This window comes from Littorina saxatilis, linkage group LG4 (genome assembly GCF_037325665.1).
Source record: "Littorina saxatilis isolate snail1 linkage group LG4, US_GU_Lsax_2.0, whole genome shotgun sequence".
Taxonomy (NCBI): Eukaryota; Metazoa; Mollusca; class Gastropoda; order Littorinimorpha; family Littorinidae; genus Littorina; species Littorina saxatilis.
In genome coordinates this window covers 160,193-186,486 of record NC_090248.1, presented here as the reverse complement: position 1 = coordinate 186,486, position 26,294 = coordinate 160,193, and the positions used below count along the sequence as shown (strand labels likewise).

At 44.6% G+C, this 26,294-nt stretch overlaps 1 protein-coding gene across 1 annotated transcript in view; it reads right to left on the bottom strand.

Moving 5' to 3' along the window:
• Positions 1 to 1,225: 1,225 nt before the first annotated feature.
• The window catches only part of LOC138963730 (uncharacterized), a 35,962-nt gene continuing 10,893 nt past the window's right edge, over positions 1,226 to 26,294 (bottom strand). The window contains exons 3-11 of the mRNA XM_070335580.1: positions 20,635 to 20,786; positions 19,065 to 19,293; positions 14,686 to 14,781; positions 11,657 to 11,718; positions 8,504 to 9,127; positions 7,185 to 7,350; positions 6,505 to 6,575; positions 5,864 to 6,082; positions 1,226 to 3,588 (exon numbers count right to left, since the gene is read on the bottom strand). Coding sequence (XP_070191681.1) covers positions 3,349 to 3,588; positions 5,864 to 6,082; positions 6,505 to 6,575; positions 7,185 to 7,350; positions 8,504 to 9,127; positions 11,657 to 11,718; positions 14,686 to 14,781; positions 19,065 to 19,293; positions 20,635 to 20,786 — 1,859 coding nt within the window. The 3' untranslated portion in view covers positions 1,226 to 3,348. The remainder of the gene's footprint in view (positions 3,589 to 5,863; positions 6,083 to 6,504; positions 6,576 to 7,184; positions 7,351 to 8,503; positions 9,128 to 11,656; positions 11,719 to 14,685; positions 14,782 to 19,064; positions 19,294 to 20,634; positions 20,787 to 26,294) is intronic.

Here is a 26,294-nt window from a genome sequence, read left to right as displayed (position 1 = left end):
ACACACAAAACTGGTGTATCTGGGGCCAGTTTCATAAGATAGCAGTGAACCGACTGACAGTCGATCGACTGCCCAGTCGATGGACTGTGGTTGATCGCCGGGTCACCAAAAAGAGCGTTTCATGAGCGAATCACCATCACCCGCGGACAACCGCAGTCGACCGACTGTACAGTTATCCCAATGGCCAAGTTGATGGCTAAATTTAGCAACATTACCACTTCCGTTTGCTCATTCGCACGTGGAAATGGCCGATTTCGAAGAAAAAACAAGTCTCGGCCCGCTCAAAATAACAATGACCGAGACTTTCAGTAATTCCTTCGCGTGACGTCCAACCCTCTTACGCCATAATGTGACGTCTTCAAGACATAACCCTGACTTGTCTCCTGGATTACTGCGTCATGATAGATACATTTCGAAGAACAATCACAAGGTTTGGCTCACAATCCAAAAAAGTGTGAGCATTCTGCCATTGACTGTGCGGATAATTACATTTATTTTCGGTTTACCGCAGTAAGCCGAACACAGTGTTGGGGGGAGAGCATCACTGTGTTTGGCCGACTTCCGGTGAGACGACCCGCAGTCGGCCGACTGAAATTTTGTTCGTGAAACCCGATAACGTCGGATTACTGTGGTTCTCTCGAACAACTGCAGTTGGTCGACTGTGTTTCTGGCTCATGAAACTGGCCCCAGGTCACTCGGCAGGCTGTCCAAAGGGTCTTGTCCTGCTGACCCATTGTTATGTAGAAGAGGGGTGGATGGAGAATACTACATGGCTAGCTGTGTCGTAGGGCCTACCAGATTTTTACGAGTTTTTGTTTAAATATTGAACTGCGAGCGAAAGCGACCTGTCCACTATTCGAAAAAGCAACGAGTGTAAATCTGGCACGACACAGCAAGCCATGTAGTATTCTGTTTATCCTACACAGGGGCGGATCAGGGGGGGGGGGGGGGGGGGGGGGGGGGGGGGGGGGGGGGGGGGGGGGGGGGGGGGGGTCCGGGGTTTTTAAAAAATCAGAATAAAAAAAATATATATTGAAAAAATATTTTTAAAAGTTGAAAACAAATAAAAAATGATGGCTCACATTGCACCAGATTGCTCCATTTACCTTGTTTTTACAAACATTTTCTGGAGCCGGCCTTTGTCTTCGCGTCGTTGATTTGTCCCTAAAAGAAATTTGGACCCGCCCCCCCCCCCCCCCCCCCCCCCCCCCCCCCCCCACCCCTTAAAAATGATGTGATCCGCCCCTGCTACATACTGTACTTACGTGTATTTTACTCAAAACGTCCCGCTGTGGAGGCGTCCCAATTGAAGACGCTTCTTTTGGAACCTCATCTATTCCAAAGCCTCGTGCAATCTTTGGCGTCAAACCAAAGACACATCACTCTAGACTGAAAGTGTAGCGTGACGTGAAAGTTCTAAAACTTCTACCAGGAGAAACAGCATAGTGTAAAAGGGTTTCCATAATGACGTTTGTCTCGGTGACTCTGGCGTCATAAGCAGTCGAAAAGCAGGTCCCTGCCAAACTAGTTTTACATGATATACACACATGTGGTTTGAACGATAGTGTTATCCCATCAGTGGTCTCACTCACGTATGTAGAATAAAACAATAAACATCCAGGTACAGGGTGACCCCAAAATAATGCCACCCACACAAATGCTAATAACATTACCCAATATTGACTGACTGTGTGATGATATCTTCTGCTATGGTCTGTTGAGACAGTGATATCAACATCGAGACCGGAGATTTTGATATCACTGTCTCAACAGACCATAGCAGAAGATATCATCACACAATCCGTCAATGTTAGGAATATTGCTAATTCTCTGGACATTTTGTATTCACAGTAAATAAATTACAAAAGTATTTGTCTCAGTTTTGGCTGTTCCATATCCCTCCCTCTGATTACTATTTCTTTTTGTTCACTCTTTTCTTGTACTTTCCAGTATTTCCAAATGTCTTTTCAAAAAGTAATTAGTCACTTGCTCAACTAAATTCTGGGATTATTACATTTTCATATATATATTTTTTTTTAAATGTAGGTGTCTTTGTTTTTGAAGTGGGGGAGCAATAAAGAGGTCGGCTACTGGTGACAGGACATCCATTACACAGAGCAAACTGATATCGACGGAAATGTCGTCGATATCACTTTTGCAATGAGCTCAGTTTTGCCCAATTGACCAATGGAAATCTACCTAACATATGAAATAGCAATATTTACATCTGTTCCGCTGACCTGTCGGGTGTGTCTGCACACATAATTTTAACCAGAATTTCCTAGCAGGGATTTCATCATCAGTAGGAAGTGTTGCATTTCAGTATGATCTTCACAAAGATTTTTACATGAAACACTATTTTTAAGTCCTGACACACCTAGTTAGAAGATTGTATAATTGTATTATTACAGAGCAGTTCCTTTTATGATTATCCTAGAAAGTTGTAACTATGGTTTGCCAGCAGGGATTTCATCATCGGTAGGAACTGCTGCATATCAGTTTCGTCATTAATATTTTAATACATAACATTATCATGGGTGAAACTGATCAGAATTGAAAATAAGGAAAATGAGGCCGGGGTCCAGGGGCCGCCCAGGCCCTGGTGGGGTGCAGGGGCAACGCCCTGCTAGTAAAGAAAACGAAAAATCAGGCTTTTAAGGGTAAAAGTAGGCCTATCCTGGTATCTCAAACACACAAATTTGCACATTAAACATGGTAACAAATGCCAAGCTGTATAAGTCTGATAATTCGCGCACCCAGTTAAACAAAGACTCAGCGATGTCCGGTCACTGTGTTAGGGGAAAAACGGATCGGATCGCCGGCAAAAAAAGAAAAGAAAAAAAAACAACTTTTTTTTTTTACTTTTTTACTTTTTTTTTTAAAGATTTTCAAAATAAGGAATTCCTTATTTGACCAATTTCATTTGGCGAATTTTCGCCCTGAGGCGGAAGAGTTTCACCCATGCATTATTTTTAAGTCCTGACACACCCAGTTAAAAACAAAGTTAATATAATTGTATGATCAAAGAACAGTGTATTTAATATTCTTCTCAGAAGATTGAAATCAAATATAAACTATGCACATACTTTTTGAGACCGAAACACACATTACTCTTGGAGGCAAAGCCAGTCAAACAGGTTTCAGAGTTTAGAGTTAAATTAATGGCCCTATAAAAACTGCTATGGGAACACAAAACGTTCCCTAGGGTATACAAGGAGACAGCAGCAGCCAGACCCCATCACAAACAGAAATCATATGATCTGGTTTAGGTGTGTGTGTGTCTGTGTCTCTGTCTGTCTGTCTGTCTGTCTGTCTATCTGTGTGTGTGTGTAGTGTGTTCTGAGGCGCTCAGAATTGCGTGTCCTCCGATTTGGGGGCCAGCCAATCAGACGCGGGGGCCGGGGCTTGGTCGAGAGGCACCACCCACCCGTTGTCTTCGTCGGCAGCAGGGATGTCATCTGGTGTGTGGGCTCGCTCATGTCCGTTGGCCGTCACCACTCCCTCCCCCTCCCCCTCCTCCTCCTCCCCTCGCGTTATCTGAGCGTCTGTCATGGGGCTCTCCACACCCCCAGGCTCAAGGCCTTTCTCCTGGAACAAGAAAAGGACTTTATTCTATTTGAACATGATATAAGAACTTATTTGTGTGTAGCAGAGCAAGTGACTGATAAAAGCCCTTTGCTGCATATCTCCGTCTACCTTAACATGGCGGGGAGGGGCTTGTCCTCCATAGGCTCTTGAAATTTAGCATTTAAAATTGGTATGTTGGGTCTCTCCTTAAAGAATATGTAGCTTTACGGGGTATAGGGAGCTTTACGGGGTATAGGGAGCTTTACGGGGTATAGGGAGCTTTACGGGGTATAGGGAGCTTTACGGGGTATAGGGAGCTTCAGGGACCTAGGAACCAACCCCCCCCCCCCCCCCTCTAAATCCAGTCACCATACTCACCTCATGGTCAGGGGAGAGCACCACAACATTCACCTCGTGGTCAGGGGAGAGCACCACAACACTCACCTCATGGTCAGGGGAGACAACACTCACCTATGGTCAGGGGAGAGCACCACAACGCTCACCTCGTGGTCAGGGGAGACAACACTCACCTCATGGTCAGGGGAGAGCACTACAACGCTCACCTCGTGGTCAGGGGAGACAACACTCACCTCATGGTCAGGGGAGAGCACTACAACACTCACCTCGTGGTCAGGGGAGACAACACTCACCTCGTGGTCAGGGGAGAGCACTAAAACACTCACCTCGTGGTCAGGGGAGAGCACTACAACACTCACCTCTTGGTCAAGACCGCAACACGGTGGCCTAGTGGTAAGGCGTCCGCCCAGTGAGCGGGAGGTCGTGGGTTCGAACCCCGGCCGGGTCATACCTAAGACTTTAAAATTGGCAATCTAGTGGCTGCTCCGCCTGGCATCTGGCATTATGGGGTTAGTGTTCGGACTGGTTGGTCCGGTGTCAGAATAATGTGACTGGGTGAGACATGAAGCCTGTGCTGCGACTTCTGTCTTGTGTGTGGCGCACGTTAAATGTCAAAGCAGCACCGCCCTGATATCACCCTTCGTGGTGGACTGGGCGTTAAGCAAAACAAACCTCTTGGTCAGGGGAGAGCACCACAACACTCACCTCGTGGTCAGGGGAGAAAACACTCACCTCGTGGTCAGGGGAGAAAACACTCACCTCGTGGTCAGGGGAGAGCACCACAACACTCACCTCTTGGTCAGGGGAGACAACACTCACCTCGTGGTCAGGGGAGAAAACACTCACCTCGTGGTCAGGGGAGAAAACACTCACCTCGTGGTCAGGGGAGAGCACCACAACACTCACCTCTTGGTCAGGGGAGACAACACTCACCTCGTGGTCAGGGGAGACAACACTCACCTCATGGTCAGGGGAGAGCACCACAACACTCACCTCGTGGTCAGGGGAGACAACACTCACCTCGTGGTCAGGGGAGAGCACCACAACACTCACCTCGTGGTCAGGGGAGAAAACACTCACCTCGTGGTCAGGGGAGAGCACCACAACACTCACCTCTTGGTCAGGGGAGAGCACCACAACACTCACCTCGTGGTCAGGGGAGACAACACTCACCTCGTGGTCAGGGGAGAGCACCACAACACTCACCTCGTGGTCAGGGGAGAGCACCACAACACTCACCTCTTGGTCAGGGGAGAGCACCACAACACTCACCTCGTGGTCAGGGGAGAGCACCACAACACTCACCTCGTGGTCAGGGGAGACAACACTCACCTCGTGGTCAGGGGAGAGCACCACAACACTCACCTCGTGGTCAGGGGAGAGCACCACAACACTCACCTCGTGGTCAGGGGAGAGCACCACAACACTCACCTCGTGGTCAGGGGAGAGCACCACAACACTCACCTCGTGGTCAGGGGAGAGCACTACAACACTCACCTCGTGGTCAGGGGAGAGCACTACAACACTCACCTCGTGGTCAGGGGAGAGCACCACAACACTCACCTCGTGGTCAGGGGAGAGCACCACAACACTCACCTCGTGGTCAGGGGAGAGCACCACAACACTCACCTCGTGGTCAGGGGAGAGCACCACAACACTCACCTCGTGGTCAGGGGAGAAAACACTCACCTCGTGGTCAGGGGAGAGCACCACAACACTCACCTCGTGGTCAGGTCAGGGGAGACAACACTCACCTCGTGGTCAAGTCAGGGGAGACAACACTCACCTCGTGGTCAGGGGAGACAACACTCACCTCGTGGTCAGGAGAGACAACACTCACCTCATGGTCAGGGGAGAGCAACACAATACTCACCTCATGGTCAGGGGAGAGCAACACAATACTCACCCCATGGTCAGGGGAGAGCACCACAACACTCACCTCGTGGTCAGGGGAGAGCACCCAGGTTCCCTGCCGGCGGCAGCGGACGTAGAGCAGGCCGAGCAAGAGGATCAGCAGGCAAAGCGTTGCCATGGCGATGACCGCGATGAACACGGCCTGATTCTGCTTGAAAAGAGACTTCGACCTGATGACACTGCCGGTCCTGCTGACGTCACACCGATCAAGGGCCGCGCACATCGCCTCTACAATCATGTGTGTCTGTGGACAGAACAGTGAGAGGTCAATTACACCGGGCTACTGGTGACAGGACATCCATTACACAGGGCTACTGGTGACAGGACATCCATTACACAGGGCTACTGGTGACAAGACATCCATTACACAGGGCTACTGGTGACAAGACATCCATTACACAGGGTTACTGGTGACAGGACATCCATTACACAGGGCTACTGGTGACAGGACATCCATTACACAGGGCTACTGGTGACAAGACATCCATTACACAGGGCTACTGGTGACAAGACATCCATTACACAGGGCTACTGGTGACAAGACATCCATTACACAGGGTTACTGGTGACAGGACATCCATTACACAGGGTTACTGGTGACAGGACATCATCATAATTATGTTGGACAGACAGAGACGTAAATACACGTCAGACACAGAGACTCACGTGAATGGAAATCTGTTGTGTAAAATTGGAGTTTCGCATTAAATCCAACAGATGTGCAGCTGGTACAGTATCTGCAAAAGTAAACCCACTTGCATGTTTACTCTTGATATTCACACACACACACACACACACACACACACACACACACACACACACCCGCAGTGGGGCACTGCGGTTATGAAATTAAAGGCCCCTCCTGTTTTTGGAACCGCAGGAGCTTTCTAGTTTGCTGTTAGGTAGATTTTTGGTTCCTCTTTCCTGTCATGCTCTCTTTTTCTTCATGAATTCTTTTCTTTTTTCTGCCTTCTTGCTCATTCACCTGTATTTTTTCCAAAAATCTCTTCTCTTGCCGCTTGTTTCGCGATTCATGTATAGTTTAATCTGTTAGTGTTCTGATGTAAGTCCAGCAGTAGATAGGTTAAGCCTATTTTGACATACTGGAAACTGGTAATCTTCCAGTAGGTATTAATTTAGTTTTACTAAAGCCTGCTGGGACACAAGTAATGGGTTAGTGCATTTGTAAACAGGAATCGCTTGACAAGTGGCCCCCTTCATCCCCCCCTTCCTCGTCCTGATATGGCTCTGCGTAGTCGGCTGGACGTTAAGCAACAAATAAACAAACAAACAAACAAACACACACACACACACACACACACACACACACACACCATGCTTCGTACCGTTGGTCAGCGGATCCTTAATGTCGACATCTACAACAGTGATGTTGTCCCGTGACGGGTGTGACGTCATGCTGATGTCAGTGACATTGCTGCTGACGTCACTCTGTCTCAACTGGTTGGAGAAGTTACGCGCAAAATGCTCGAGCTGATCAAGAAACAAGTCTTCCTGCAATGACATCACATTCACTTTTAGATCTCTGGACGTCAGTTTAGCCCCCTGCAATGACATCACATTAGAGTCCCTGAGGTCCTTATAACACTCGCTCTTCCTCTATATCTTAGAGCTATAACAGCTTTGAAACTAAAACAATTGGTAACATGTATGTATGACGTCTTCCGAAACTAAAACAAGCGGTTACATCTACACTCACCTCATGTAATCAGCCCTGTCTGTACCTGTCACACGTGACGTCTTCAGAACAACACTCACCTCATGTAATCAGCCCTGACTGTACCTGTCACAAGTGACGTCATCAGAACAACACTCACCTCATGTAATCAGCCCTGTCTGTACCTGTCACAAGTGACGTCATCAGAACAACACTCACCTCATGTAATCAGCCCTGTCTGTACCTGTCACAAGTGACGTCATCAGGACAACACTCACCTCATGTAATCAGCCCTGTCTGTACCTGTCACAAGTGACGTCATCAGAACAACACTCACCTCATGTAATCAGCCCTGTCTGTACCTGTCACACGTGACGTCATCAGAACAACACTCACCTCATGTAATCAGCCCTGTCTGTACCTGTCACAAGTGACGTCATCAGAACAACACTCACCTCATGTAATCAGCCCTGTCTGTACCTGTCACAAGTGACGTCATCAGGACAACACTCACCTCATGTAATCAGCCCTGTCTGTACCTGTCACACGTGACGTCATCAGGACAACACTCACCTCATGTAATCAGCCCTGTCTGTACCTGTCACTGGTGACGTCATCAGAACAACACTCACCTCATGTAATCAGCCCTGTCTGTACCTGTCACAAGTGACGTCATCAGAACAACACTCACCTCATGTAATCAGCCCTGTCTGTACCTGTCACAAGTGACGTCATCAGAACAACACTCACCTCATGTAATCAGCCCTGTCTGTACCTGTCACACGTGACGTCATCAGGACAACACTCACCTCATGTAATCAGCCCTGTCTGTACCTGTCACAAGTGACGTCATCAGGACAACACTCACCTCATGTAATCAGCCCTGTCTGTACCTGTCACAAGTGACGTCATCAGGACAACACTCACCTCATGCAATCAGCCCTGTCTGTACCTGTCACACGTGACGTCATCAGGACAACATGCACTCACCTTAAACGCGCCGCGCAAGACGAAGCGGACAGCTTGTGACGACTGTGGAGGAAGTGACGGAGGTCCGGTGGAGGTGGAGGGGAGGGAGGACCGTTGCGGGGGGAGGGGGGTGCTGGCACCTTGGGGTATTGCTGTGGTCGTGCCTGGAAATGTCGAGGCAACCCCAGCGGTTGGTACTGACGTCACGGTGGCGGTCCTGGGCTCAGCGGACGGCGGGGCTGTTGCAGACGTGACGACTGTCATGACGGGCGCTACTGACGTCATAAAGGGAGTTAGTGACGTCATCATCGTGGTGTTGTGGAGCGTCATCAAGGTGTCGTTCTCTGACCTCGCGTCCAGGCTGTCCGTCGTTGTCGCGACCTCCGACCTGTTGTGTGTGAAGGACTCGTCGTCCGGCAAGGAGGACTCGTCGTTCGACAAGGAGGACACGCTGTCCGTCGCGTTGTCGCCTAAGCTGTTGACGCTGACCGATGAAGTGAGGACACGTGGCGACCCACTGGTGGCTGGGGGGATGGTGGAGGTGGCTGGACTACTGGGGGACGCCTGACCAGTAGAGGCGGTTGCCGTGGTTACGGAAGTCGTGCTACTGCTGGCCTCCATTGTTCCCAGTCTGCGTGTGATCTCCTGGCGAGGTAGGCAGAAATACGGTGACAATCTAACACATCTCAAATAACCAAATGATGATGATGATGACAGAAATACGGTGACAATCTAACACATCTCAAATAACCAAATGATGATGATGACAGAAATACGGTGACAATCTAACACATGTAACGTCCTTTTGATGATGACAGAAATACGGTGACAATTTAACACATATTAACGTCATGATGATGACGACAGAAATACGGTGACAATCTAACACATGTAACGTCCTTTTGATGATGACAGAAATACGGTGACAATTTAACACATATAACGTCATGATGATGATGACAGAAATACGGTGACAATCTAACACATGAAATGTCCTTATGATGATTACAGAAATACGGTGACAATCTAACACATGTAATGTCCTTATGATGATTACAGAAATACGGTGACAATCTAACACATGAAATGTCCTTATGATGATTACAGAAATACGGTGACAATCTAACACATGTAATGTCCTTATGATGATTACAGAAATACGGTGACAATCTAACACATGAAATGTCCTTATGATGATTACAGAAATACGGTGACAATCTAACACATGAAATGTCCTTATGATGATTACAGAAATACGGTGACAATCTAACACATGAAATGTCCTTATGATGATTACAGAAATACGGTGACAATCTAACACATGAAATGTCCTTATGATGATTACAGAAATACGGTGACAATCTAACACATGTAATGTCCTGATGATGATGACAGAAATACGGTGACAATCTAACACATGAAATGTCCTTATGATGATGACAGAAATACGGTGACAATCTAACACATGTAATGCCCTGTTATTACCAATTCAGTGCCCCATAAAATTATGGCTTTTTGACCAATCAGGACGGATTCTAGGTGACCCTCTAAATGTTATAACGTTCAGGCAGGGACCCTTTTTGTTTATCACGCTAAAAATGAAGAAGACAAAGTAAAAATGTAAATCATTAATATCAGCGTGATTTATTCTAAAGACTGACACTTCAAATGCTGTCAGATAATACTCTCTTTATCTAAAATAAAAATACCAAAAAGCGAGTTTTGTCGGTGGGTGCAAGGCACCACCCACCCTCTGAGTATGCAATGCCGACCCGCTCACTTCAACACTTGAAATCTAAATGATCAAAGTTCGGAAAAATCAAGTGAAACTACGTCACTCGCTTTACGTCAAATGTATCTTTACGTCATTTCCCATCTGTCTGGAGTCGGTTCTAAATCTGTCGCTCTCTGTTCAACAAGAAAAACCAAAGCAACCGAAACGCATGTTCAACATGGTTTATCTTGCGAGATTGTTGTGTGTCAAACGCATTTGACCTGTGAATATTCATCACGTCAGGTGTGTGACTCTGATTGGCTGACCAAGGTCACGAGAATTCTTTGTCTGACAGGCATAATCAGGTAGGAGCGCTCAAGTTCCCATTGTGGCTGTTCTGTCTAATTCGCGCTGTCGCTTCGAAATTTCTTTTGGTCGAAATAAACGGTAATAAAACCGTTATTTTTAATTTGCTGACAGTCAGCATATTAGAAATAACTCATAATAATGATGATGATGATGATGATGATGATGATGATGATGATGATGATGATGATGATGATGATGATGACAGAAAATACGGTGACAATCTAACACATGTAATGTCCTGATGATGATGACAGAATTACGGTGACAATCTAACACATGTAATGTCCTGATGATGATGAAAGAATTACGGTGACAATCTAACACATGTAATGTCCTGATGATGATGATGATGACAGAAATACGGTGACAATCTAACACATGTAATGTCCTGATGATGATGATGATGACAGAAATACGGTGACAATCTAACACATGTAATGTCCTGATGATGATGACAGAAATACGGTGACAATCTAACACATGTAACGTCCTGACGATGATGACAAAAAATACGGCGACAATCTAACACATGTAATGTCCTGACGATGATGATGATAATGATGATGATGATGATGATGATGATGATGATGATGATGATGATGATGATGATGATGATGATAACAGAATTACGGTGACAATCTAACACATGTAATGTCCTGATGAGGAGGAGGATGATGATGATGATGATGATGATGATGATGATGATGATGATGATGATGATGATGATGACAGAATTACGGTGACAATCTAACACATGTAATGTACTGATGATAATGACAGAAATACGGTCAACACCTCAACACATGTTACTGTGAGTTATTTGTAATGTAAGCGAAAACAAGTGATAAGAGTCATATTATAGAGGGTGGAGCTTACCACAAGTGATAAGAGTAATGTTATAGAGGGTGGACCTTAACACAAGTGATAAGAGTCATATTATAGAGGGTGGACCTTAACACAAGTGATAAGAGTCATATTATAGAGGGTGGACCTTAACACAAGTGATAAGAGTCATGTTATAGAGGGTGGACCTTAACACAAGAGATAAGAGTCATGTTATAGAGGGTGGATGGGGGAGAGAGTTTACGTACGTCTGGCAAACCTGACGAAGTGGTGTCTGACGAAGTGGTGTCTGACGATGCAGATGGTGTTTCTGAAACGAGAGTGAGAGGGGATAGTCAAAGCGGGAAAACCTTAGCGTGTAAAAAAGATAAATGATAAGATTTTCTTCCGACCTGCTATCACGTTTCTCTGACAATTGTTACAGTAGGCAAATGTATTTTTGGCTGAATGCTGCTATTAAGCTTGTCTGGTGTCTTTAATGGAAAACAACCCTTTCCCTGACCACATGCTACAACCATTCTCTGACCTTCGATTGCAAAGGTAAACAAAATATGGATCCCGGCTTTACGGTAATTAAGTACAAAATATGGATCCCGGCTTTACGGTAAAGTACAAAATATGGATCCCGGCTTTACGGTAAAGTACAAAATATGGATCCCGGCTTTACGGTAAAGTACGAGTGTCAATTAAAACTAGTCTCGCATGCCTGTGCACACACACATACACACACACACACACACACACACACACTCACATACACACACACCCACACACACACATACACACACACACATATACACACACACCCACACATACACACACACACACACACATACACACACACACACACACACACGCAAACACACACACACACACACACACATACATACACACACACCCACACACACACACACACACACACACACACACATACACACACACACACACATACACACACACACACGCATACACACACACACACACACACACACACACACACACACACACACACACACTAACCCACTGCACAGAAAGCACACGAATGAAGCACTTTTCCTTTTAAGGGCAGAAGCTAACTTCAAATACACCGTTTTTCTTTTCTAAGTCAATTGACCACAACATTCATAAAACAGTACTGTTTGTGTTAAAATTTGGTGTGCATTTGATTCAATGTACGTAGAATGATAGTTTATCCTACATACGTGAGAGAGACACTCGTGAGATAATAATCGTTCAAATCACACGTGTGTATATCATGTAAATGAGGTCATGTCAAGCAAGTCTGGCAGGGACCTGTTTTTTCACTGCTTATGATGCCAAAGTCACCGAGACAAACGTCATTATAGAAAAAAAATTGCGCTCGCTAATTACCCTCGATGAAATTTTAGAAGTAACACGTCACGCCACAATTTCAGAGTGACGTTTCCTTACTTTGACGTAATAGATTGCACGAGGCTTTAGAAGAGATCGAGGTTCCAAAACCAAGCGTCTTCAATTTAGCTGCCTCGACTGCAGGACATTTTCAGTAAAATACACGTACGTACAGTATGTAGGATAAACAGAATACTACATGGCTTGCTGTGTCGTACCACTGAGATGTTTTTTTAAATATTGAACTGCGAGCGAAAGCGAGCTGTTTACTATTTAAAAAAAGCAACAGCAAGCCATGTAGTATTCTCTATATATATATGGTCCCCCGAAAAATTGCTCTTAGATTGACTTTAACAAAAATTATGAATTGAAAAATAAGCAAAGCGTTGAATCAAAACATGTTAGTTCACGGATGACAAGATAATTTAAACACTATTCATCAGAATGATTTTAACCTTTGCAGAATTATTTTAGACATTCTGATAGATGTTGTGTTCCAGACGATTTTCTCAAGAAAAAACAGTTAAAGATATACAAATATTGACTTTGTGGGTAAATATTTATGAAAACTGGAAAATGTGTATCTTGTTAACTGATTTTGCTAGAGAAAATCGTCTGGAACACAACATCTATCAGAATGTCTAAAACAATTCTGCAAAGGTTAAAATCATTCTGATGAACAATGTTGCAATTATCTTGTCATCCGTGAACATGTGGAGAAAATCGTCTGAAACAAAACATCTATCAGAATGTCCAAAACAATTTTGCAAAAGTTCAAATCATTCCGATGAATAGTTTTGAAATTATCTTGTCACAGTTCTAATTCATTAATGCTGTGGGCAATGACTTGAAGAGAAAAACGGTATTTGAAGGTAGCTCCTGCCCATAAAGCTGAAGAATATCGTCAAAACTAAGTCATTATCGGACACAGGGGCAATCCTTCGGGCACACTAACCCACTGCACAGCTAACAATAACCCTAACCCTAATCCTCCTTGGCCTTCAGAACACAACGAGGGCACACTAACCCACTGCACAGACAACACACCACTGAGGCACTCCTCCTTCAGAACACAACGAGGGCACACTAACCCACTGCACAGACAACACACCACTGAGGCACTCCTCCTTCAGAACACAACGAGGGCACACTAACCCACTGCACAGACAACACACCACTGAGGCACTCCTCCTTCAGAACACAACGAGGGCACACTAACCCACTGCACAGACAACACACCACTGAGGCACTCCTCCTTCAGAACACAACGAGGGCACACTAACCCACTGCACAGACAACACACCACTGAGGACCTCCTCCTTCAGAACACAACGAGGGCACACTAACCCACTGCACAGACAACACACCACTGAGGCACTCCTCCTTCAGAACACAACGAGGGCACACTAACCCACTGCACAGACAACACACCACTGAGGACCTCCTCCTTCAGAACACAACGAGGGCACACTAACCCACTGCACAGACAACACACCACTGAGGCACTCCTCCTTCAGAACACAACGAGGGCACACTAACCCACTGCACAGACAACACACCACTGAGGACCTCCTCCTTCAGAACACAACGAGGGCACACTAACCCACTGCACAGACAACACACCACTGAGGCACTCCTCCTTCAGAACACAACGAGGGCACACTAACCCACTGCACAGACAACACACCACTGAGGCACTCCTCCTTCAGAACACAACGAGGGCACACTAACCCACTGCACAGACAACACACCACTGAGGACCTCCTCCTTTAGAACACAACGAGGGGACATAATGCAGCTCCGATCTATGAATGACCAGCTTGGATAGTGTCCCCTGGTGTTCCTGTATGGGCCTCAGCTGACCTCCCAAAATGTTATTACAGCTGGTGTAAGAACAAATACACACCTGTTTCAGCACTTGTAGTCATGGTTACTGCAGGCAGAGATTGGGGTCGGTCACCAGGCTTGGCAAGGTACTGGGCTGGTATCACATCCCTCAAACCTGTAGACAACAAACACTGGTATCACACCCCTCAAACCTGTAGACGACAAACACTGGTATCACATCCCTCAAACCTGTAGACGACAAACACTGGTATCACACCCCTCAAACCTGTAGACGACAAACACTGGTATCACACCCCTCAAACCTGTAGACAACAAACACTGGTATCACACCCCTCAAACCTGTAGACGACAAACACTGGTATCACATCCCTCAAACCTGTAGACGACAAACACTGGTATCACACCCCTCAAACCTGTAGACGACAAACACTGGTATCACACCCCTCAAACCTGCAGACGACAAACACTGGTATCACACCCCTCAAACCTGTAGACAACAAACACTGGTATCACACCCCTCAAACCTGTAGACGACAAACACTGGTATCACATCCCTCAAACCTGTAGACGACAAACACTGGTATCACACCCCTCAAACCTGTAGACGACAAACACTGGTATCACACCCCTCAAACCTGTAGACGACAAACACTGGTATCACATCCCTCAAACCTGTAGACGACAAACACTGGTATCACACCCCTCAAACCTGTAGACAACAAACACTGGTATCACATCCCTCAAACCTGTAGACAACAAACACTGGTATCACATCCCTCAAACCTGTAGACGACAAACACTGGTATCACACCCCTCAAACCTGTAGACAACAAACACTGGTATCAAGGCTTCGTGCAGTCAAGGAATGCTGTTCATACTTAGAGTTTCAACCAATCAGTGTGTGACACAGAAACCTAGCATAGCAAAGTCAACAGTGCACATGTACCGTTTGCAAAGCGTTCCTGCACCAACATGTAAATATAACAGAGCAACTAGTCCCTGGAGGCAAATTAAGCCAACGTGTAAACACAACAGAGAACTAATACCTGTACTAACGTGTCACTGAGCAACTTTAACCTGTACCAACGTGTCACTGAGCAACTTTAACCTGCACCACTGTGTCACTGAGCAACTTTAACTCATAACTCATAACTCATAACTCATAACATTTTATTGATCCAACAAAGGAAATTAAATTGGTCATCAGCACATATAGGTCATTAATTAATAATTATAAAAGAATAAGAGAAGAAAATTCATAAAACCCATGATAACAAAAAAAAATATCTAAAGTAATATATGTACAACTACAATACCCTTTTTACTTGCACACATGACACACCGACACACCAACACACATGCATACATACCTACATACATACCTACATACATACATACATACATACATACATACATACATACATACATACATACATACATACATTCCATGTTAAAGTGTAGTTAAGAACATCACAGTAAGTATATCATTGTTTGGATTAACAGATAAGTTTTTATGTAAATGATGATAACAACAATCCATAATTAACGCTATTGCACAGCAACTTTAACCTGCACAAACGTGTCACTCAGCAACTTTAACCTGTACCAACGTGTCACTGAGCAACTTTAACCTGCACCACCGTGTCACTCAGCAACTTTAACCTGCACCACCGTGTCACTCAGCAACTTTAACTTGTACCAACATGTCACTGAGCAACTTTAACCTGCACCAACGTGTCACTCAGCAACTTTAACCTGTACCAACGTGTCACTGAGCAACTTTAACCTGCACCACCGTGTCACTCAGCAACTTTAACTTGTACCAACATGTCACTGAGCAACTTTAACCTGCACCAACGTGTCACTCAGCAACTTTAACCTGTACCAACGTGTCACTGAGCAACTTTAACCTGTACCAACGTGTCACTGAGCATCTTTAACCTGCACCACCGTGTCACTGAGCAACTTTAACCTGTACCAACGTGTCACTGAGCAACTTTAACCTGCACCACCGTGTCACTGAGCAACTTTAACCTGCACCAACGTGTCACTCAGCAACTTTAACCTGCACCAACGTGTAACTCAGCAACTTTAACCTGTACCAACGTGTCACTGAGCAACTTTAACCTGTACCAACGTGTCACTGAGCAACTTTAACCTGCACCACCGTGTCACTGAGCAACTTTAAACTGCACCAACGTGTCACTCAGCAACTTTAACCTGCACCAACGTGTCACTCAGCAACTTTAACCTGCACCACCGTGTCACTCAGCAACTTTAACCTGCACCACTGTGTCACTCAGCAACTTTAACCTGCACCAACGTGTCACTCAGAAACTTTAACCTGCACCAACGTGTCACTCAGCAACTTTAACCTGTACCAACGTGTCACTGAGCAACTTTAACCTGTACCAACGTGTCCCTGAGCAACTTTAACCTGCACCACCGTGTCACTGAGCAACTTTAACGTGCACCAACCCTAACCACCGTGTCACTCAGCAACTTTAACCTGCACCACCGTGTCACTCAGCAACTTTAACCTGCACCAACGTGTCACTCAGCAACTTTAACCTGCACCACCGTGTCACTCAGCAACTTTAACCTGCACCAACGTGTCACTCAGAAACTTTAACCTGCACCAACGTGTCACTCAGCAACTTTAACCTGTACCAACGTGTCACTGAGCAACTTTAACCTGTACCAACGTGTCCCTGAGCAACTTTAACCTGCACCACCGTGTCACTGAGCAACTTTAACGTGCACCAACGTGTCACTCAGCAACTTTAACCTGCACCACCATGTCACTGAGCAACTTTAACCTGCACCACCGTGTCACTGAGCAACTTTAACCTGCACCAACGTGTCACTCAGCAACTTTAACCTGCACCAACGTGTCACTGAGCAACTTTAACCTGCACCAACGTGTCACTCAGCAACTTTAACCTGCACCAACGTGTCACTCAGCAACTTTAACCTGCACCACCGTGTCACTCAGCAACTTTAACCTGCACCAACGTGTCACTCAGCAACTTTAACCTGCACCTACGTGTCACTCAGCAACTTTAACCTGCACCAACGTGTGACTCAGCAACTTTAACCTGCACCACCGTGTCACTCAGCAACTTTAACCTGCACCACCGTGTCACTGAGCAACTTTAACCTGCACCAACGTGTCACTCAGCAACTTTAACCTGCACCAACGTGTCACTGAGCAACTTTAACCTGCACCACCGTGTCACTCAGCAACTTTAACCTGCACCACCGTGTCACTGAGCAACTTTAACCTGCACCAACGTGTCACTCAGCAACTTTAACCTGCACCAACGTGTGACTCAGCAACTTTAACCTGCACCACCATGTCACTGAGCAACTTTAACCTGCACCACCGTGTCACTGAGCAACTTTAACCTGCACCAACGTGTCACTCAGCAACTTTAACCTGCACCAACGTGTCACTCAGAAACTTTAACCTGCACCAACGTGTCACTCAGCAACTTTAACCTGCACCAACGTGTCACTCAGCAACTTTAACCTGCACCAACGTGTCACTCAGCAACTTTAACCTGCACCAACGTGTCACTCACCAACTTTAACCTGCACCAACGTGTCACTCAGCAACTTTAACCTGCACCAACGTGTCACTCAGCAACTTTAACCTGCACCAACGTGTCACTCAGCAACTTTAACCTGCACCAACGTGTCACTCAGCAACTTTAACCTGCACCAACGTGTCACTCAGCAACTTTAACCTGCACCAACGTGTCACTCAGCAACTGTAACCTGCACCAACGTGTCACTCAGCAACTGTAACCTGCACCAACGTGTCACTCAGCAACTGTAACCTGCACCAACGTGTCACTCAGCAACTGTAACCTGCACCAACGTGTCACTCAGCAACTGTAACCTGCACCAACGCGTCACTCAGCAACTTTAACCTGCACCAACGTGTCACTAAGCAACTTTAACCTGCACCAACGTGTCACTAAGCATTTTAGACCTGTAGCAACGTGTAAGCAACACAGCAACTCAAACCTGTAGCAACGTATAAACACAACACAGCAACTCAAACCTGTAGCAACGTATAAACACAACACAGCAACTCAAACCTGTAGCAACGTATAAACACAACACAGCAACTCAAACCTGTAGCAACGTATAAACACAACACAGCAACTCAAACCAGTAGCAACGTATAATCACAACACAGCAACTGAAACCTGTAGCAACGTATAATCACAACACAGCAACTCAAACCTGTAGCAACGTATAATCACAACACAGCAACTCAAACCTGTAGCAACGTATAAACACAACACAGCAACTCAAACCAGTAGCAACGTATAAACACAACACAGCAACTCAAACCTGTAGCAACGTATAATCACAACACAGCAACTCAAACCTGTAGCAACATATAATCACAACAGAGCAACCTACGCGTGGCACAAACAGCGGCGGGACAGACAGACTGCGGTCTGAGGTTGTAGATGATGACGTCATCGCTGCAACGCTTGATGACGACAGACTGACGTTGCACGCAGCAGTCTATGGCGCCCAGCACGTTGTAGGAGCCGCACAGCACGGCGCTGATGTTGTCGCCAACCTGCGGCAGCTGCTGTCCCTCGAGGTCCACGTGCAGTGACAGCCTTGCACCGCACGTGTTGTCCTGCACGCAACATGGCGGCATGGTTCAGCGAGCAAAGATTGAACTGCACTGCATGTGTTAATCTGTGGGAATGAACTGTACTGAGTTATGTGTGGGAATTAACTGTACTGAGTTATGTGTGGGAATGAACTGTACTGTGTTATGTGTGGGAATGAACTGTACTGTGTTATATGTGTGGGAATGAACTGTACTGAGTTATGTGTGGGAATGAACTGTACTGAGTTATGTGTGGGAATGAACTGTACTGAGTTATGTGTGGGAATGAACTGTACTGTGTTATGTGTGGGAATGAACTGTACTGTGTTATGTGTGGGAATGAACTGTACTGTGTTAATCTGTGGGAATGAACTGTACTGTGTTATGTGTGGGAATGAACTGTACTGAGTTATGTGTGGGAATGAACTGTACTGTGTTATGTGTGGGAATGAACTGTACTGAGTTATGTGTGGGAATGAACTGTACTGTGTTAATCTGTGGGAATGAACTGTACTGTGTTAATCTGTGGGAATGAACTGTACTGTGTTATGTGTGGGAATGAACTGTACTGAGTTATGTGTGGGAATGAACTGTACTGAGTTATGTGTGGGAATGAACTGTACTGTGTTATGTGTGGGAATGAACTGTACTGTGTTATGTGTGGGAATGAACTGTACTGTGTTATGTGTGGGAATGAACTGTACTGTGTTAATCTGTGGGAATGAACTGTACTGTGTTATGTGTGGGAATGAACTGTACTGAGTTATGTGTGGGAATGAACTGTACTGTGTTATGTGTGGGAATGAACTGTACTGTGTTATGTGTGGGAATGAACTGTACTGTGTTATGTGTGGGAATGAACTGTACTGAGTTATGTGTGGGAATGAACTGTACTGTGTTATGTGTGGGAATGAACTGTACTGTGTTATGTGTGGGAATGAACTGTACTGTGTTATGTGTGGGAATGAACTGTACTGTGTTATGTGTGGGAATGAACTGTACTGAGTTATGTGTGGGAATGAACTGTACTGAGTTATGTGTGGGAATTAACTGTACTGTGTTAATCTGTGGGAATGAACTGTACTGAGTTATGTGTGGGAATGAACTGTACTGAGTTATGTGTGGGAATGAACTGTACTGTATTAAAGTGTACTGTGCTAATGTGTGGGCATGAAGTGTAGTGTACTAAAGTGTACTGTGTTAATGTGTGGGCATGAAGTGTACTGTACTAAAGTGTACTGTGTTAATGTGTGGGCAGGAAGTGTAGTGTACTAAAGTGTACTGTGTTAATGTGTAGGCACGAAGTGTACTGTATTAAAGTGTACTAGCTGTGTTGATGTGTGGGCATGAAGTGTAGTGTGGTACCTGCAAGCATTGTGTTGGAATGACGGCGGGATCCTTGTCGAGGCGAAACGTGTACCAGCCAGTCGCCAAGCCGTCATCGCAGTGGGTTGGGTCCGCACCAGCCTCCGGGTCGCGCCACAGGTCCACGAGGGTGCCATACACATCACAGGGGTCTTTGCAACACACGACGGGCACGTGACTTAAAGCACATTCACACCGAGACACACGACGTGCACGTGACTTTTAAGCACATTCACACCGAGACACACGACGTGCACGTGACTTAAAGCACATTCACATCGAGACACACGCTGTGCACGTGACTTAAAGCACATTGACACCGAGACACACGACGTGCACTGACGTGACTTAAAGCACATTGACACCGAGACACACGACGTGCACGTGACTTAAAGAACACTGACACCGAGACACACGCCGTGCACGTGACTTAAAGCACACTGACACCGATCGAGACACACGCTGTGCACGTGACTTAAAGCACACTGACACCGAGACACACGACGTGCACGTGACTTAAAGCACATTGACACCGAGACACAGGCTGTATACGTGACTTAAAGGACATTGACACCGAGACACACGCAGTGCACGTGACTTAAAGCACATTGACACCAAGAAACACATTGTGCACGTGACTTAATGCACATTGACACCGAGGCACACATTGTGCACGTGACTTAAAGCACATTGACACCGAGACACACGTTGTGCACGTGACTTAAAGCACATTGACACCGAGACACAGGCTGTACACGTGACTTAAAGCACATTGACACCGAGACACACGTTGTACACGTGACTTAAAGCACACTGACACCGAGACACACGCTGTGCACGTGACTTAAAGCACATTGACACCAAGAAACACATTGTGCACGTGACTTAAAGCACATTGACACCGAGAAACACATTGTGCACGTGACTTAAAGCACATTGACACCGAGACACACGTTGTGCACGTGACTTAAAGCACATTGACACCGAGACACAGGCTGTACACGTGACTTAAAGCACATTGACACCGAGACACACGTTGTACACGTGACTTAAAGCACACTGACACCGAGACACACGCTGTGCACGTGACAAAGCGGCACATTGACACTGAGACACACGCTGTGCATGTGACTTCAAGCACATTAATTGTTAGCAGAAGTCTATTATACTAGAAGTACTTCACTACTATTACCAGCAGTCGACACGCGATGACCTTTCCTTGGGGATATCCCGTACTAAAAATAGAATAAGGGATTGGGGGAAATTTAGCTGTTCAAGGGCACTCACGCACTATATTCAATTTTCAATACACGACTCAAAACCTTTGGGATAAATCAAAAATTAAAAAATACAAGTATATAGAGTTAAGAAAAGAAAACAAAGTTGAAAAATTAAGAAAAAATGTTTTACGAAAGACTTGAAAATTATGGGCCTCGAACTCGAGACTGCCAGATCTGCAAGCAATCGTACTACCACCCCGCCACGGCGGCTCTCGACCTAATCGTGTGAAAACAAATACTTGAACTGCAACGATACCTTCCTCGTGCCCGGGTTATCGAACGAGCATTTGTTGGCTATAGTCAGTTGCCCCGTTCGTATTTATGATTTGTACGTTTTCTTGTTCTCATCATTACATGTAGACGCGGTGTTACATATAGGGCATTACATTTTCACCAAAGCCGAGGTTACTAAAAAAATAATGTAATGGTAAATTCTAGTGAAATTGTCCCGCTGGAAGTACTCAATAATTATACAACTTTTTGATTATTTCGATTCATTACATCATCCAAAACGTTTGGAATGAAGCAAATGAATAAAATACAAGAATTACGAGTTCAGAAAAAAATAAAAATAAAATTGCCGTCGAAGCGGATCGAACCCAGGACCACAAAAGTAAGGACTATCGCATGATCGGGTGCTTTACCAACTGAGCTATTCTGTTGCACTGCAGGCGAGGGAGATTTTAACTTCAAATATTGCACTTGAGTTCTCGAGCGTGGCGACGACTGCAGACTCGAGTTTCCGAGTCTCTCCGTTTGTATTTGTGTACTGTTCTCTATATCTCACTCTTCAGGGCTATTTCAGTTCATAACTGACCCTATGCTCCCGGTCACTTCGCATAAGTTTGGAAAGCAATATCAAGTAGCGATAATTTTAAGCGTAACCGACATTATTGATACGAAATGCACTGATTGACCAATCGCCGAAATGCGCTGACGTCATTGCATGAAAGGATTTCCCTACCCAAAATCCTCTATTCTCGATGACATACTAAGGCGTTAGTTCGGGAGAACGACGATCTATGGACGGTTTATTATATAAAGAGAAGCAAGCGGTTAAAATCGGGCGTCGATAGAGCCAATAAACAGTGACTTAAAGCATATTGACACAGAGACACACGCATAGCGCATGACTTAAAGAACATTAATTGTTAGTCATATGATTTAACGCATGACTTAAAGAACATTAATTGTTATTCATATGCTTTAACGCGTGACTTAAAGAACATTAATTGTTAGTCATATGCTTTAAACGCGTGACTTAAAGAACATTAATTGTTAGTCATATGCTTTAACGCGTGACTTAAAGAACATTAATTGTTCGTCATATGCTTTAACGCGTGACTTAAAGAACATTAATTGTTAGTCATATGCTTTAACGCGCGACTTAAAGCACATTGACATTTACACGTATACATAAGACTTACTGCACAATATTACTAAGACGCATACTTTAAACGTGACTTAAAGTACACTGACACAGAGATATGACACACTGACACAGAGATATGACACACTGACACAGAGATATGACACACTGACACAGAGATATGACACACTGACACAGAGATATGACACAATGAAACACAGAGATATGACACACTGACACAGAGATATGACACACTGACACAGAGATATGACACACTGACACAGAGATATGACACACTGACACAGAGATATGACACACTGACACAGAGATATGACACAATGAAACACAGAGATATGACACACTGACACAGAGATATGACACAATGCACACGGAGCTGAATAACATTAATTTTACACATATACGTTTATTGGTATAACGTATTACCCTAGGTTCAACAGTATTAGAGAGAATGCGTAGAAAGAATGTTTCTTATCCTAGGTTCAACATATTAGAGAAAATGCGTGGAAAGAATGTTTCTTACCCTTGGTTCAACATATTATAGAGAAGCGGTGGAAAGAATGTTTCTTACCCTAGGTTCAACATATTAGAGAGAAGCGGTGGAAAGAATGTTTCTAACCCTAGGTTTAACATATTAGAGAGAAGCGGTGGAAATAATGTTTCTTACCCTAGGTTCAACATATTAGAGAGAAGCGGTGGAAAGAATGTTTCTAACCCTAGGTTCAACATATTATAGAGAAGCGGTGGAAAGAATGTTTCTTACCCTAGGTTCAACATATTAGAGAGAAGCGGTGGAAAGAATGTTTCTAACCCTAGGTTTAACATATTAGAGAGAAGCGGTGGAAATAATGTTTCTTACCCTAGGTTCAACATATTAGAGAGAATGCGTGGAAAGAATGTTTCTTACGCTAGGTTCAACATATTAGAGAGAAGCGGTGGAAATAATGTTTCTAACCCTAGGTTCAACATATTAGAGAGAAGCGGTGGAAAGAATGTTTCTTACCCTTGGTTCAACATATTAGAGAGAAGCGGTGGAAATAATGTTTCTAACCCTAGGTTTAACATATTAGAGAGAAGCGGTGGAAATAATGTTTCTTACCCAAGGTTCAACATATTAGAGAGAAGCGGTGGAAAGAATGTTTCTTACCCTTGGTTCAACATATTAGAGAGAAGCGGTGGAAATAATGTTTCTTACCCTAGGTTCAACATATTAGAGAGAAGCAGTGGAAATAATGTTTCTTACCCTAGGTTCAACATATTAGAGAGAATGCGTGGAAATAATGTTTCTAACCCAAGGTTCAACATATTAGAGAGAAGCGGTGGAAATAATGTTTCTAACCCTAGGTTCAACATATTAGAGAGAAGCGGTGGAAATAATGTTTCTAACCCTAGGTTCAACATATTAGAGAGAAGCGGTGGAAAGAATGTTTCTTACCCTTGGTTCAACATATTAGTGAGAAGCGGTGGAAATAATGTTTGTTACCCAAGGTTCAACATATTAGAGAGAAGGGGTGGAAAGAATGTTTCTAACCCAAGGTTCAACATATTAGAGAGAAGCGGTGGAAAGAATGTTTCTAACCCTAGGTTCAACATATTAGTGAGAAGCGGTGGAAAGAATGTTTCTAACCCAAGGTTCAACATATTAGAGAGAAGCGGTGGAAAGAATGTTTCTTACCCTAGGTTCAACATATTAGAGAGAAGCGGTGGAAAGAATGTTTCTAACCCAAGGTTTAACATATTAGTGAGAAGCGGTGGAAAGAATGTTTCTAACCCAAGGTTCAACATATTAGAGAGAAGCGGTGGAAAGAATGTTTCTAACCCAAGGTTTAACATATTAGTGAGAAGCGGTGGAAAGAATGTTTCTAACCCAAGGTTCAACATATTAGAGAGAAGCGGTGGAAAGAATGTTTCTAACCCTAGGTTCAACATATTAGAGAGAAGCAGTGGAAAGAATGTTTCTAACCCAAGGTTTAACATATTAGTGAGAAGCGGTGGAAAGAATGTTTCTAACCCTAGGTTCAACATATTAGTGAGAAGCGGTGGAAAGAATGTTTCTTACCCTAGGTTTAACATATTAGAGAGAAGCGGTGGAAAGAATGTTTCTAACCCAAGGTTTAACATATTAGAGAGAAGCGGTGGAAAGAATGTTTCTAACCCTAGGTTCAACATATTAGAGAGAAGCGGTGGAAAGAATGTTTCTTACCCTAGGTTCAACATATTAGAGAGAAGCGGTGGAAATAATGTTTCTTACCCTAGGTTCAACATATTAGAGAGAATGCGTGGAAATAATGTTTCTAACCCAAGGTTCAACATATCAGAGAGAAGCGGTGGAAATAATGTTTCTAACCCAAGGTTCAACATATTAGAGAGAATGCGTGGAAAGAATGTTTCTAACCCTAGGTTCAACATATTAGAGAGAAGCGGTGGAAAGAATGTTTCTTACCCTTGGTTCAACATATTAGTGAGAAGGGGTGGAAAGAATGTTTCTAACCCAAGGTTCAACATATTAGAGAGAAGCGGTGGAAATAATGTTTCTTACCCTAGGTTCAACATATTAGAGAGAAGCGGTGGAAAGAATGTTTCTAACCCTAGGTTCAACATATTAGAGAGAAGCGGTGGAAAGAATGTTTCTAACCCAAGGTTTAACATATTAGAGAGAAGCGGTGGAAAGAATGTTTCTAACCCAAGGTTTAACATATTAGAGAGAAGCGGTGGAAATAATGTTTCTAACCCAAGGTTCAACATATTAGAGAGAAGCGGTGGAAAGAATGTTTCTAACCCAAGGTTTAACATATTAGTGAGAAGCGGTGGAAAGAATGTTTCTAACCCAAGGTTTAACATATTAGTGAGAAGCGGTGGAAAGAATGTTTCTAACCCAAGGTTCAACATATTAGAGAGAATGCGTGGAAAGAATGTTTCTTACCCAAGGTTCAACATATTAGAGAGAAGCGGTGGAAATAATGTTTCTAACCCAAGGTTCAACATATTAGAGA